This window comes from Diabrotica virgifera, chromosome 10 (genome assembly GCF_917563875.1).
Source record: "Diabrotica virgifera virgifera chromosome 10, PGI_DIABVI_V3a".
Classification (NCBI taxonomy): Eukaryota; Metazoa; Arthropoda; class Insecta; order Coleoptera; family Chrysomelidae; genus Diabrotica; species Diabrotica virgifera.
In genome coordinates this window covers 37,876,650-37,892,768 of record NC_065452.1, presented here as the reverse complement: position 1 = coordinate 37,892,768, position 16,119 = coordinate 37,876,650, and the positions used below count along the sequence as shown (strand labels likewise).

Here is a 16,119-nt window from a genome sequence, read left to right as displayed (position 1 = left end):
GCTATGCCCTTTAGGCATTATGTGCTTGACGTCACCACTATGAGACAGAACCGGCATGCCGATTCTGGATCATCGTGAGCGGGAGTCGGCATGCCGATTCTGGCTCACTTTTTTCCCACGGTGAGCGGGAATCGGTATACCGATTCTGGCTCATCGTGAGCGGGAGTCGGCCTTACTTACCTACTATCATGCCTAAATAGCATACAAAACTTGAAACGTTTGTGAAGAATTTGACTGAGTGATCTAACTCATACAGACAAAACCCTTTTTTAAAAGTAGATCCAGGAGCTTCATATAAATAAATTGTATTGGTACAACAAGAAAAAAGACTACAGTACTATCCAAATCACCTAGCATCATGCCTAAACAGCATACAAGACCTGAAACGTTTGTGAAGAATTTGGTCCAAGTGATTTAAATCATGCAGAGAAAACTCTTCAAAAAAAGTAGTTCCAGTGGCCTAAAATAAAAAAAATGTACTGGAACAAGAAAAAAAGACTACAGGACTGTCCAAATCACCTAGTATCATGTCTAAATAGCATACAAAACTTGAAACGTTTGTGAAGAATTTGACTGAGTGATCTAACTCATACAGACAAAACCCTTTTTAAAAAGTAGATCCAGGAGCTTCATATAAATAAATTGTATTGGTACAACAAGAAAAAAGACTACAGTACTATCCAAATCACCTAGCATCATGCCTAAACAGCATACAAGACCTGAAACGTTTGTGAAGAATTTGGTCCAAGTGATTTAAATCATGCAGAGAAAACTCTTCAAAAATAGTTCCAGTGGCCTAAAATAAAAAAAATGTACTGGAACAACAAGAAAAAAAAAGACTACAGGACTGTCCAAATCACCTAGTATCATGTCTAAAGAGCATACAAAACTTGAAACGATTGTGAAGAATTTGACTGAGTGATCTAACTCATACAGCCAAAACCCTTTTTAAAAAGTAGATCCAGGAGTTTCATATAAATAAATTGTACTGGTACAACAAGAAAAAAAGACTACAGTACTATCCAAATCACCTAGCATCATGCCAAAACAGCATACAAGACCTGAAACGTTTGTGAAGAATTTGGTCTAAGTGATTTAAATCATGTAGAGAAAACTCTTTAAAAAAAGTAGTTCCAGTGGCCTAAAATGAAAGAAATGTATTGGTACAACAAGAAAAAAAGACTATAGGACTGTCCAAATCACCTAGTATCATGCCTAAATAGCATACAAAACTTGAAACGTTTGTGAAGAATTTGACTGAGTGATCTGACTCACACAGCCAAAACTCTTTTTAAAAAGTAAATCCAGGAGCGTCATATAAATAAATTGTACTGGTACAACAAGAAAAAAGACTACAGTACTATCCAAATCACCTAGCATCATGCCTAAACAGCATACAAGACCTGAAACGTTTGTGAAGAATTTGGTCCAAGTGATTTAAATCATGCAGAGAAAACTCTTTAAAAAAAGTAGTTCCAGTGGCCTAAAATGAAAGAAATGTATTGGTACAACAAGAAAAAAGACTACAGGACTGTCCAAATCACCTAGTATCATGCCTAAATAGCATACAAAACTTGAAACGTTTGTGAAGAATTTGACTGAGTGATCTGACTCATACAGCCAAAACTCTTTTTAAAAAGTAAATCCAGGAGCGTCATATAAATAAATTGTACTGGTACAACAAGAAAAAAGACTGCAGTACTATCCAAATCACCTAGCATCATGCCTAAACAGCGTACAAGACCTGAAACGTTTGTGAAGAATTTGGCCCAAGTAATCTAAGTCATGCAGAGAAGTCTTTTTAAAAAGGTAGTTCCATGGACTTAAAATACACAAAATGTACTGGTACAACAATAAAAAAGACTACAGGACTGTTCAAAGCACCTAGCATCATGCCTAAATAGCATAAAAGTCCTGAAACGTTTGTGAAGAATTTGGCTAAGTGATTTAAATCATGCACAGAAAACTCTTTAAAAAAAGTAGTTCCAGTGGCCGAAAATGAAAAAAATATACTGGTACAACAAGAAAAAAGACTACAGGACTGTCCAAATCACCTAGTAGCATGCCTAAATAGCAAACAAAACTTGAAACGTTTGTGAAGAATTTGACTGAGTGATCTGACTCATACAGCCAAAACTCTTTTTAAAAAGTAAATCCAGGAGCGTCATATAAATAAATTTTACTGGTACAACAAGAAAAAAGACTACAGTACTATCCAAATCACCTAGCATCATGCCTAAACAGCGTACAAGACCTGAAACGTTTGTGAAGAATTTGGCCTAAGAAATCTAAGTCATGCAGAGAAGTCTTTTTAAAAAAGTAGTTCCATGGACTTAAAATAAACAAAATGTACTGGTACAACAATAAAAAAGACTACACGACTATTCAAACCACCTAGCATCATGTCTAAATAGCATAAAAGTCCTGAAACATTTGTGAAGAATTTGGCTAAGTGATTTAAATCATGCAGAGAAAGGCTCTTTAAAAAAAGTAGTTCCAGTGGCCGAAAATGAAAAAAATATACTGGTACAACAAGAAAAAAGACTACAGGACTGTCCAAATCACCTAGTAGCATGCCTAAATAGCATACAAAACTTGAAACGTTTGTGAAGAATTTGACTGAGTGATCTGACTCATACAGCCAAAACTCTTTTTAAAAAGTAAATCCAGGAGCGTCATATAAATAAATTGTACTGGTACAACAAGAAAAAAGACTACAGTACTATCCAAATCACCTAGTATCATGCCTAAACAGCGTACAAGACCTGAAACGTTTGTGAAGAATTTGGCCCAAGTAATCTAAGTCATGCAGAGAAGTCTTTTTAAAAAGGTAGTTCCATGGACTTAAAATACACAAAATGTACTGGTACAACAATAAAAAAGACTACACGACTATTCAAACCACCTAGCATCATGTCTAAATAGCATAAAAGTCCTGAAACGTTTGTGAAGAATTTGGCTGAGTGATTTAAATCATGCAGAGAAAGCTCTTTAAAAAAGTAGTTCCAGTGGCCTAAAATGAAAAAAATATACTGGTACAACAAGAAAAAAGACTACAGGACTGTCTAAATCACCTAGCATCATGACTAAATACCATACAAATGAAAGGTTTCTGAAGAATTTGACTAAATGATTTAAATCATGCAAAGAAAACTCTTTTTAAAAAAGTAGTTCCAGGGGATCAAAATGAACAAAATATACTGGAAGAACAAAAGAAAAAAGACTGCATGAGTGTCCCTATCACCTAGCATTATTCCTAAATCGCATGTCCAAGACCTGAAAGGTTTGTGTAAAATCTGGCTATAAGATCTAAATCATGTAAAGGAAAGTCTTAAATAAAGTAGTTCCAGAAGAGCACAAAAATGCTGACACCATTTTTAAATATTTCATTTTAAAATGTGTAATACAACGTCCGCTTATGATTAAAACATGAGATGAGTATTAGTTTGTATTCTTTTTTCTACTTATTTTAGAAAAACTGCTTTAGAACCATATAGCGATAAAATAAGAAAAAAGCCGAATTTAAGTGGTTTTGGATAAAATATTTATATAACGTCATCAATATTATAAAAAAAATTATAATAAATGATCCAGCTATATTAATACTGTGCAAAATAAATCAAAAATTAATTAATCAAAAATAACTGCCATGTTGAAAAATACCAAATGCTTAGCACTTTTATATTTAGTTAATACTGATAAAAACTGATTCCCTAATAAAGTTTTGAAACTCTGGATGCGTACTGCGTACCACATGTAATTTAAATGACACCCGAACTGTCTACGAAAACGGTTCCATGACATCTCGTAACACGACAGTTCGTAACCCCACAAATGGTAAATGTTAATGGATAATTCGTAACTATACCTATTCGTAACGGTATATTTCGTAACGCCACAATTTGTAACGCCAATTAATTTTTTTAAGACCGCTTCTTTTTAAATATATTTCACACGTATATTTGTTAATATGACAACTAAACCATTTTTAAAAATTTTTATCTTGAATTATCCAGAATTGAAACAGATAAAAACCAGTTTAATAATAATGTATTTATTATAATCATTAATAAATGTTGGTGTTACGAATTACACCGTTACGAACAGGTATAGTTACGAGCTGTTGCCGTTACGAGGTATCGCCGTTACGAATCGACGGCGTTACAAACTGTCGCGTTACGAGTTGTCTTGTTGCGCTACGAAAACAGTCAACAGCGACTACGTTAGGACAATAATATAAATGAAATATATAATCTATAATGGGCGGAAATGACTTTGGACGTTTCCAAATGCAGACAAAAAAGATTAAAAACAAGAAGCCAAGCGAACTTTGAGTGTTGCTATACTAACTAAAAAATTCAAAACTCGCTGACAATTTGTTCTCCCTTTCCCTTTCCTCGCAAATATCCTTTGCTGAAATATTTTTATACTTAGAATACGGTTTAAGACATCATTAGGTAGAATTATTCTTCGGAAATTATTCTAACATTAATCACAGCTCACAATATGCTCTACTTACAAATTACTCTACAGGGCGATTATTTCAAACGCAAAATAGACATTATGTACAGTGTGGAATGTGAAAATCAGGTTTCTAATGTTGCAAAATTTGCAACATAGCATTAAAAATTGTACAGAAATAATGTAGATATAGGGACCATAATTGTTTATTCGAAGAGAAATCCATGCATTTAATTTGGTATCATTTTCCTTCACGTGTGAAAATAAAGACATAATAGTTACAAAATCCACAAGGAAATTAATTTCCTGTAGTCGGCTGTACACAGGGTGCCTCATTAAGAATTGTCCATATAGCAAATAGAAAAACCTTAGCACAAAATACGAAGATTTAACCTGAAATATGTACTATATTCCTCACTACCGAGATAAAGTGTTTTATTAAAAATATTCTAAACTGATTTTAGCCCATTGTTTTAACACCTTCCAATATTTTTTGTTCAAACTTGGCAAACAGTTTACACATTATAGGATACTTTAACTAGTGTTAAAAAATAGTTCTCCGTTGTTACCAGAGGCGTGCTGTAGAAATATGTACTTCCTTTTTCTCCCTCACCCTCCTCACAATTTACGCCACTATCATAATAATCATTCCAGCATATTTCTTTGATTCTTCGTTAATTTTTACGTAAATATCATTTTTTTGTCTCAATGAGACAGGGTAAATAGTTTTCAAGTTATTTGCGTTTAAAGATACTGGATTCAATAAGATTATGTATTTTAAACAACATTAAATAAGATTATGAGTTTAAAATATATAATCTTATTGAATCCATTTACCTTTAAACGCAAATAACTTGAAAACTACTTACTATATCGCATTGAGACACACGGATGATATTTACGTAAAAAGTGACGAAGAATCAAAAAAACATGCTGAATTGATTTTTTCGACAGTGGCGTAGATTGTGAGGGGAAAAGGAAAGTATATATTAAACTCCTACAGCACGCCTCTGGCAACAACGGAAAACTATCTTTTAACATTAGTTAAAGTATCCTAACATGTGTAAACTGTTTGTCAAGGTTGAACAAAAAATATTGGAAGGTGTTAAAACAATGGGCTAAAATCATTTTAGAATATTTGTAATAAAACACTTTGTATCTCGGTAAGGAGAAATATTTTATTTAAGTGTTTTGGGTTCAATCTTCCTATTTTGTACTAAGGTTTCTCCAGTTACTATATGGATAATTCTTAATGAAACACCCTCTACAGTTCTTGGAGGCAGATACGCCTGCATGATATTAAAGACAAACCAGAACTAAACAAGAAGATAAGCTGCGATGTAATTGGTTGTATATCCTCAAAAAAGTTCCAAATTTAATATAAAACCTACAAATTATGGATAAATATTAAATTTATGTAGGAATCATCAAAATATATCAAGATTATACGGCATCAGCAATGTTGTTTACTGTATTTAACGGGAATTAACCACAATTATAATTGAAAATAGGTTTATTTCGACGTTTGGAATTCCACTTTATAAATCGAAAAGTCAAAATAAATGTATTAATTGGTAGATTCGCGTTAAATACCCTAAATGATAAAAATGTCACAAGAAAATAGTTTCAGAACGATGTTTTTAAAACAGAAAAGAAACTGACAGGTACTTCATAAGCTCTGTTTACATTTACATACCTCACGCAGCAGTTAAATAAATATTTAGAAGCAGACGAGGTGAATACGAAGCTGATTAATAAATAAATCGTAAAATAACCGCCCTGTAATTCATTATTTGGCACAAGTCAGCCAAATTCTACATGACTACGAATAAAATACAGCTGAAAAAGCTCTGACAAGTGGATGTCTTGTTTGAACTGAATGTCAACTTCTGTCTTATTTTGGAAACGTCAAGTTGATGTGTATTAAACAACGCTTGTTGCGAGGTAAGTTGGTCTGGCAACGTCGCTTGGTGTCTTCGCACATCGCGTATCCAATCGATTTTCCCTTTCCAACATTCTGGGGAAAATTTTCAAAAAGACGATCCATTTATCAGAATATAGGATATTCTCCTCGCTATAGACCATTTACATCAAGAATATATTTAATACATTATTACATTGATTATATATTAATCGGGCAGCATGTGTACGAAGCTGATAGGAAACATTCCTGTTCTATCTGGTTCATTTTCCACCATTCCTTCCATCCAGTTATCATCGTCTGTGTGCTCATTGATGACTATTATTATTTCCCCTTCATGGAACGACAGTTCATCATCATTATCAGCTGCGCAGTCGTACAAAGCTTTGCATCTTCGGAGTCCAGTGTTGCCATTTGAAGCGTACGACAGTCTCCCGCTGGGAATGGACCTGGGCGAGCACAAGGAGGTGGTTGATATTGGACTAGATGAAATTCTATGCGGTGGAGAATCAGATGCCTAAAAATTATTCATTATATTATTTCACAAAAAATTATTCGGTATAAAAACTAACGGAAATGATGAAATGATTTGATCGTAGAATCCCAATGTAAATCTCTTTTAACTTGTTATCTAGTTCGTACTTCGATCAAACGTATTGCTTATTATCTTACTACATACTTGTTACATAACTAGGAATTTATACCAGGGGTTTAAACCAGGAAGGAAGACAATGAATGCCTTGGTATATTGAGACAGTGTTGGTAGAGAAATACAGTGGTTGGTTTCTACATAACGAAAAATGGAACACTAGATCGAGTATGCGTCAGAGGTATGGTGGCCAAAAACAAAAAAAGCGTCATTCCCAAATTAAGAAACGTGCAAAGACTTGGCAGATATGAAGGCCCAACGGGACCTCACTTCTCTGCACATAGCTATAAGAAGGGAGGAGAGGAGAGGGCATTATAGACTTAGAAAAACAGCACAGAAACGGCCTCCTTCCACTAGATGAAAGTGATTTCAACAACCTAATATCAATCCACTAGACAGGTAAAAGCTGGTCCAGGGTTTCGAGAATTCTGGAAAGGGTATCATGATTCAATGATACAAGGCTTCCGGAAAAATCCTACTTGTTGCAAAATTATGTATAAAACTGCAGAACAACTTAGAATTTATCAGTGGCACAAAGCAAAGAAGATTAGTAAGAAATTACAAAAAAGTCAAGGAATAAATGAAGAAAACTGTAAATTGAAAAGTGCATGAGAACCGGCAGAAAATAAACTATGTACATTTTTAAGAACGCTATTACTAAAGATTTAAAGAAAACCGCTGAACTAAAAAAGTAAAAGTGGATGAATAATGAACTATTAGATATTATAGAAAAACAAAGACAATTTGAGAAATAAGAAAAAGTAAATAGTAAATAAGAAGTAAAATACGACGAGCAAAGCCACAATGAAGATATTTTCGATGATCTATAGATATCGTGAAGGCGTTTGACAAACTTAGAAATGTGGAAAGAACAAATTATACAGGGAAAATATTCAAAAGAAGACGTCCAGGACGAAAAACAAAATGACATTAGTATACACAATTAATTAAGTAGATATCTCTAGTATATTGATTGTAGCACATAAAGTATTAAGAGCAAAAGTTCATGAAATAACGCAGAATATCTTTAAATTTATGCCAATGAAAGTACAGAATACGAGGTACTGAGTTATTATATTTGTTGTAGTAAGCACATGGGAGTGCGATTCCAATTTTGAGTATATTTTATGTCTAAACGAAATATGGGTTTATACATACAGGCTGTTTAGTGTTGGATTAGATATACTTCACTGAAGGAAGCGCAAAAATCGGCAACAATGCTTATGAGAATGAGTTGCATTGCCATTGCAGAATGACGAATGACTGAATGAATTCGGCGCGAATCAGGTGTGGGAAGCGGGGAAGCAGCGTTGCCATGTATAAAGTGTACTCGTATATTTAATTTAAAACTGAACAGTCTGTATATAATTAAATTTAAATGATTTAGTAGTACAAATCGACCCAAGGTAAGTATTATTAGAGAAAAGTCCCAGATACAAAATTTATTAAAATAATAATAAATAATTATTTAAATCTGAAAACTTTATTGGAACCCCTTTCTGGTAACATCCTTCTCTGACTTTTACAATTTACATATAAGGCAAGAGACGACGAATAAAGAAAGCGAAAGGGACTCTACAATATGGAAACATAAACAAAGGAAACATAAACTGTCTTTTTCATATTTACACAGATTTTGAATACTAGGAACCAGTGGCGGCTCGTGGCTTTAAGGACAGGGTCGGCAAGGTATGTCAGATAGGTATGTCATCTAATTGAAAGGTTTCAATTTCATCGGAGATTTTTGGTTTTTGTTTATTTTTATTTTTTTTTGTTTTTTTTTTTGTTTTTTCTTATAAATTTAGAACCTAAACCTGTTTATAAATTAACTCTAGTCTATGTTGTTTTGAAGTAGCAAAATGGGTTATAACGTCATTGTAAAATTTATTATTGTTTTGGAGAGATTTTAAAAGTTTTTTTTATTGATATTTGAGACAAGCTTGACATTCTCTCTTGTTTCATGGTGTTTAGACAATACTTTTTGACTCTTTTGAGACAAGAGAAATCCCGTTCATTTGAGGCAGAATTTGCCGACATTTGAGAACAATAATTTATTAATTTCGGGAACAGTTTGTTGTACCTAATGAATTGCAGTATATAAAATTATACATATTTTGTAACTTATCTCACCTTCCGAAAATATTTGAATCAGCATATAAAATTTCATTTTCTTATTTTAATTGATTAAAAAATGATGGATAATTTTTAATGAACTTGTCTAATAGATATTTTGAAAATTCTTTGGCGTAACTTTTAAATTTTGAATCGTCAAAGAGGTAAATGACTTATGACAGTGAGTAAATAAAGCGGGGATGTAATAGTTTCAACTTTTACCTGGAGACCATACAATTCACCAGACATCAAGGCAGCGCCGTCATAAGTTTGCCTTACCAATTTATTTTTGATATCAAAAAATTTTAATATGTCCTTTAAAACACCAAATATATATTCTGTCTTATGGCTTCTACTCACGTCTGAAAAACTAAAAACCTCTCATAATTATTAGACGTAACGCGTTTCGAAGAACAATTGATAATTGTGAATGACATGTTACCTCTATCAGTAGTTTCGTCTACTTCTACCGAAAAGGATCAAAATGTTCAAAAACTACTACTTGATTCTTTCATTCTGTGCTGTTTTAGGTACGCCGCTTCATCTCTTCGAGACAGAAAGTTTTTTTTTATTTACTCCATTGAGTACAATAATCTGCCCATTGGGCATTAAGAATTTGTTATGGTAAAAAAATACAGACATGTAGAGAGTTACTCCAGTGAGTGACCTCTTTACAATTCTAAAACTAAAATTTTATCAGTCTGAATACACTTGAATCTTGAATACATTCAGTTGGTCAAGTCGGACGGCAGTTGCCGTTTTAGTCTACGCACTTCAAAGACGTCCCGCACATTTAATTGTCTGGCAAACGCATTAGGATGCACTAGCACTCGTTCACAGTATTTAACACTAAAACGTTGTATGGTTTCTTTCAAGGATTCTAGGGGGATGTCGTGTTGAATCACCTCGTTGGATACGTAGTATGGCGCATTGACTATGGCACGCAGCACCTTGTTTTGAAATCTCTGTAAGATGTTTGTATTGGAGACGCTAGCAGTGCCCCATAGCATAGCTGAATCCCATAAGTCCATATCGGCTTGAGGATGGACTTGTAGAGTAAAATTTTGTTATCCAAAGATAGTTTGAAATTGCGTCCAATGAGCCAATACATATTTCTCAATTTAAGTCCAAGCTGTTTTCGTTTGGTGAAAATATGTTTTTTCCAAGTTAGACGGCGCGGTCCAAGTGCATGCCAAGATATTTAGCGTCCTCGGATTGAGGAATTAGACAATTATCAATATATACAGGGGGACATGCTTTTCTACGTAGCGTGAATGTTACATGTAGTGATTTAGTTCCATTAGATTTGATGCGCCATACTTTCATCCATTGCTGAATTCTATTTAGGTTTGATTGAAGATTCCTTGATGTTGTTGTTGGATCTGTGTGGGATGCCAGGATAGCAGTGTCATCTGCATATGTTGCAACTGTAGTTGTACTAGATGTTGGAATGTCCGCTGTGTATAAAAGATATAGAATTGGGCCGAGAACGCTGCCTTGTGGGATGCCTGAGTGTATAGGAGAGAATAGGATATATCTTAGTGTGTTCAGTACCGTACTTCACAAGCAAGTGTCTATTTTCTATAAGAAATAGACACTTCTAAGTGTCTATTTCTAAGAGCTGGAAGTGAGGATAGGGTAGGAGACAGAAAGTAAATTAGAAAATTCCAGATCATATTTGTTAAACAATTTATTTATTTGTTCTCTATAATTAACTTGATTTTTAACGAATGATCCGATTCATCCTGTCCCCTAAATGTCCTGGCAACTTAAAAAAACTACAATATCAATATTTAAACGACGTACAACTACTTATTTCATAGTTTCATCCCGGGCGCGCTAGCAAGGTACGTGGCTAGGTACGTGCCTTGCTGCCGTTTGCAGATCACCGATCGGCAGATTGGTATCTGCCGGACTTGCCATTCAAATGAATACGGGGAATGTATAATTAGTTGCCTATCGGCTAATATTCCATAGCTTCTTATTACAAACAAATCGTCAATCTGGGGACGGCTTACCGAAGCGGGCCTATCGCAATCGGGTGCATGGCTATAGGATCATTAATTTGAAAAGTCTCTTACGCACAGCGCACAGGGATCACTTAACGTATCGGATCGATCGAATTCTTTTAAAAACAATGAATAAAATTTAGTCTGTATTATCTCACCGATATTTTTTTATTTCACAGAAACGAATATCATCATCAACTCTGATTAAATTAAATATTTAAAAAATCTATAATGTGTCTATAAATGTGTGGGTCGGAACTGCCAACCCTGCTGACCCTGACCAGCCACCACTGCTAGGAACTTTCTTTCGGACCTTTTTTCTTAGACGAATGAAAGCGGAATGTGACTGCATATTGTAGAGTCCTTTTCATTTCTTTATTCGTCGTCCCTTGTCTTATAAATTGTAAAAGTCAGAGATTAAGGATGTTACCAGAACTGGGTTCCAACAAGAATAGTTTTCAGATTTAAATTATTATTTATTATCATGTTAATAAATTTTGTATCTGTGACTTTTCTCTTTTCTTTATGAGATGTCGCTACAGCGTCATAAAAGTGGATTTTTATCTATTTTTGAAATTCCACTTAAATAGACAGTTTGGTTTCATTTTGATTCAGAGATGTGCACGCAGCTCTACTGAGGACGCCGTAACGCAGAAACAGCTGTCTGGAGATTGTGTATCGCCTCTGAATCGAAAGGAAACATAAAATGTCTTTTTCACTTTCATTAAGTATTATTACATTGGAAATCACATTAATGACTTTGCAGGAGCAACTATCAAGGAATTATCAGGTAATAGTTGTACATACAACCGAGCTAACATTAAAAGCTTGTCAAAACTAAAAACTATAATTAAACAAAAGATTTCAATAAAGTTGTTTAAAGAGAAGTACATTTTAAACTCAAAAGAATGGCTAAAGCTGAAACTAAAGATTGTTTTGCAAAAAAAAATGAGAGTAAGGCTATGTTTTGAAATGCATAGGACACTGAAATCTTGAATGAAAAATAAACTGTATTTAAGTGATGAAATCCATACCCTTAATATAAAATTATTTAAAAAAGTTTTTACTCTTTAGTTATTACTCTGTATACGTCTTTCAGTTAGTTACCATTTAACTGAGCATTTCTTTGTCCAATTCTTAAATTTACATTACTTCCATAACGTACTTACAAATAAGTCACGGTCACAGCATATAAAACGCAACAGCAGTGACACACTAGAAGGCGGGAAAAGTTCGCGCACTATTACTGCGCAGATCGTCGGCCATTTTCGCGTAGTACCAGACAGTGTTGAAAATCGACAGTGTTGCCGATTTGTACATAATTTTCAGATTTACTTAACTTTTATGACATTCTGATATACGTATGCCTGTGGGAATTATGTCAATAATTGGGACATAACACAAAATATTGACGATGAATGGCGATTGTGTTGTTAATCTTTTGCAGAAATTCCAGAAAATATTCAAAAAGAATCTCTTAAATAAAGTTAGTGCAAAAACTGATACTGCAGCAATGCAGAAATAAAAAAATCACGTTTTCTTAGATATCGTTGTCTGTCGACGTTTAAATGCGATCTATGAGAAAATATTAAATTAGTGTTAGCAAAAGTAAAGGAGTAAAAGAATGTTACTCCTTTCAAACTGACAAAAAATGTTAAATTATTTTAATCACATAAAGTCTTTATTTTTACAAGATGAGGATGAGAAAATTTTATTTGAAAGCGTTCCAGATGTAGTTTTATTATAATAATATATTACATATAATTTTGTTACAAATATTTTTGAATTAACAAGTTGAATAAAATAACTTTTTTCTTAATGTATTTTTATTACCCTTAGAAACTACCAAGATCAAAAATTTTAACATAATTTTTGGCAAAATCTGATCATTTTAGTAGTGGCTTAATATAATTTCATATAGTGACATCGGCAACACTGATGAACGAACACATCACATCACCACTGAGATATACTACGCGAAAAATGGCGACTCTGTACTTTTTAACTTCAAAGGCGGCATCGGGGAGTGTCCTTGCTGGTCTAGTTTATTATGCTGTGTCGCGGTTTCATACACTTCGAAAAAGCATGTAATAGAGTAAGACATCACCTACTATTAGAACGTTTGCGATAAGTCGGTTTAGATGATCTTCAAAACACGAAAGAAGAAATGGATTCCCCCAGAAAAGAATAATCTCTATGAAGATATACTAACCAGACGTATACAAGAGAAGGACATCAAACTACTAAAAAACTTGTACTAGAACCAAAACACCAGAGGATCGAAGCTTTCACGTCCGCCGAAATAGAAATTAGGAGAGGAGTTAGACAAGGATGTGTTTTGTTACACCTGTTATTTAATCTTTACTCGAAGTTTCTATTTATCGAAAAAATCAAAAGACTGCTATGTGATTCTGGTGATTCTGAATGCTATATCTGGCCGACTCTTCTCTATGCCTGACCGGGATGAGTGGATAGAACGAGAACCCACACTAATCTGTCGGAATGGGCTCACCTGGTTCACAGATGGGTCCAGAATGGACGAGCGGGCAGGTGCTGGAGTGTATGGTGGCGGAGTCGGATTTGACTCTAGCCAGGCTCTCGCCACTCATGCATAAGGCAGAGATCTTTGCGATTATGGTATGTGCTCAAGAGATTACAGACAGATCTTGCTCAGGCAGGACCATCTCTATCTGCTCTGACAGCCAGGCAGCTCTAAGGGCTTTGGAAGCGCCCAAGATTAGCTCCAAGCTGGTTCTTGAGTGCAAGAGAGCACTGGATGATGTTGCTCTGACCAACAGGGTTAGGTTGGTATGGGTACCGGGACACACAGGTGTGGAAGGTAACCAATGGACTGACGCCCTGGCCAGACGTGGCTCATCCACTCTGCCTGTGGGACCCGAACCTGTGATTGGGGTGCTTTTCAGTACTGGTCGGGGTATTCTCAGGGAGCTTCTTCTGCGGAGGTTCCAGGACTCCTGGGCCAGTTGTGGAGGTGTGAGACAGGTTAGGCTCCACAGAGTTTTTTTTGAGGAGGTGGTAAATATTCTAAATACCGTACATAGCCGTGTTCACTTAAGGATGGCTAAGCGTGTGTTGGATTCAGAGAGGAAGAGTTTACCCCATGCATTTCCCCCTAAGAAGTCCTGCCTACGGGCACCCTCTGGCTAACTGCCCACCAACTAAAGTCCACCCCCTTCTCCCCCGGTGCACATGGTACAAATTCCTTGGTGGATGTAACTTCGAGTGCAACGGGGCAGTCTGTCATGCCTAATACGGCTCAGATAACTTTTCCAAAAGGAGAAAAGAAAACAATGTATACAACAGGAAAATAATTTTATATATGATGTCATGCTTAAAAATATACACACATATTTACACATACACACATTCAAACATACATAGTACACACAAACACATATACACATATATACTTCGTCCGTCGTTTAATCCCATCAATCTAGTATAAGTCTATCCACCTTGATCCTCTCTCGCTCTCTCAAGCGTCTCCTTTTTCTTCATAATTTCGGTTATCAGATCGACCACTAAATTAAAGCTATCTTTGCTTTGCAAATATTTTTCCATAATGTTATCAGTGGAGATTTCTCCTAACCTTGTTTTTAGAATCAGTCTCTCTCTTTCAAAGAGCCTGCAGGCAAATATGCAGTGTTGAGCGTCGTCTCTGACGTTGCATTCTGAACATTGGTCATCTACTGTCTTCTTGATAACATAAACTTACGTGCATAGAAATCGGCCCACCTAAAAATTTGGTCATTTTTGACGCCTCGTATTTCCTAAACCTGTTGGCCGATTTAAGTGATTTTTTTAATACGTTATAGCCTTATTCTTCAACAATTTCGCTGTAATAATATTATTGCTAAACAGGTAAGTGTTATTTTATACCGGGTGTAGCAATGATAGTGTGTTTTTTACTCAAAGTTCGGAACACCCTGTGGAATATTCTAGCGTATATAAAATATTGAAAAAACTCAACTGTAGTCTTAGGCTTTCTTAATATTTTGCTTTTTGATTTATTCGCTTATGTTGGATAATAAAAAAGTTAGGTATTTTAACAACTAGCAATGTTCTTCATCAATACAGGGTATTTCTAAATAAGTGCGACAAACTTTAAGGGGAAATTCTACATGAAAAATGATGACCGTTTTATTTATAAACATATGTCCGCAAATGCTTCATTCTCGAGATACGGGATGTTGAATTTTTTTTACAAACTGCCGATTTATTTACTGCTCTAAAACCGGTTGAGATATGCAAATGAAATTTGGTGGGATTTAAGACGTAGTTATTGCGCAGATTTGACATATAATTAAGAATTTTATATTCATCATTGGCGTGCATACGGGTCATATAACCCGGTCATATTACCCGTATGCACGCCAATGGTGAATATAAAATTCTTAATTGTATGCCAAAAAATGCGCAATAATTACCTCTTAAAACCTACCCAATTTCATTTGTGTATCTTATGCGGTTTTAGAGCAAAAAATAAATCGTCAGATTGTACGAACAAATTCAACATCCCGTATTTCTGAAACGAAGCATTTGTGAACATATGATTATAAACCTAACGGTCATTATTTTTTCATGCAGAATTACCCCTTAAAGTTTATCGCACTTATTTATAAACACCCTGTATTGATGAAGAACGTTGCTAGTTGTTAAAATACCTAACTTTTTTATTATCCAACATAAGCGAATGAATTAAAAAGCAAAATGTTAAGAAAGCCTAAGGCTACAGTTAAGTTTTAATTTCAATATTTTATATACCCTAGATTATTCCACAGGGTGTTCCGAACTTTGAGGAAAAAACACACTATCATTGTTACACCCGGTATAAAATAACACTTACCTGTTAGCAATAATATTATTACAGCGATATTGTTGAAGAATAAGGCTATAACATATTAAAAAAATCACTTAAATCGGCCAACAGGTTTAGGAAATACGAG

At 34.6% G+C, this 16,119-nt stretch overlaps 1 protein-coding gene across 20 annotated transcripts in view; it reads right to left on the bottom strand.

Moving 5' to 3' along the window:
* LOC114328741 (arfGAP with SH3 domain, ANK repeat and PH domain-containing protein) overlaps nt 1-16,119 on the bottom strand; it is a 415,375-nt gene that overhangs the window by 13,909 nt on the left and 385,347 nt on the right. For 3 of the 20 annotated variants that reach the window (XM_050663451.1, XM_050663470.1, XM_050663471.1), the window contains one exon: nt 181-6,899. In XM_050663451.1, coding sequence (XP_050519408.1) covers nt 6,591-6,899 — 309 coding nt within the window. In that variant the 3' untranslated portion in view covers nt 181-6,590. The remainder of the gene's footprint in view (nt 1-180; nt 6,900-16,119) is intronic. The other 17 variants (XM_050663465.1, XM_050663468.1, XM_050663453.1 and 14 more) reach the window with 17 other exon arrangements.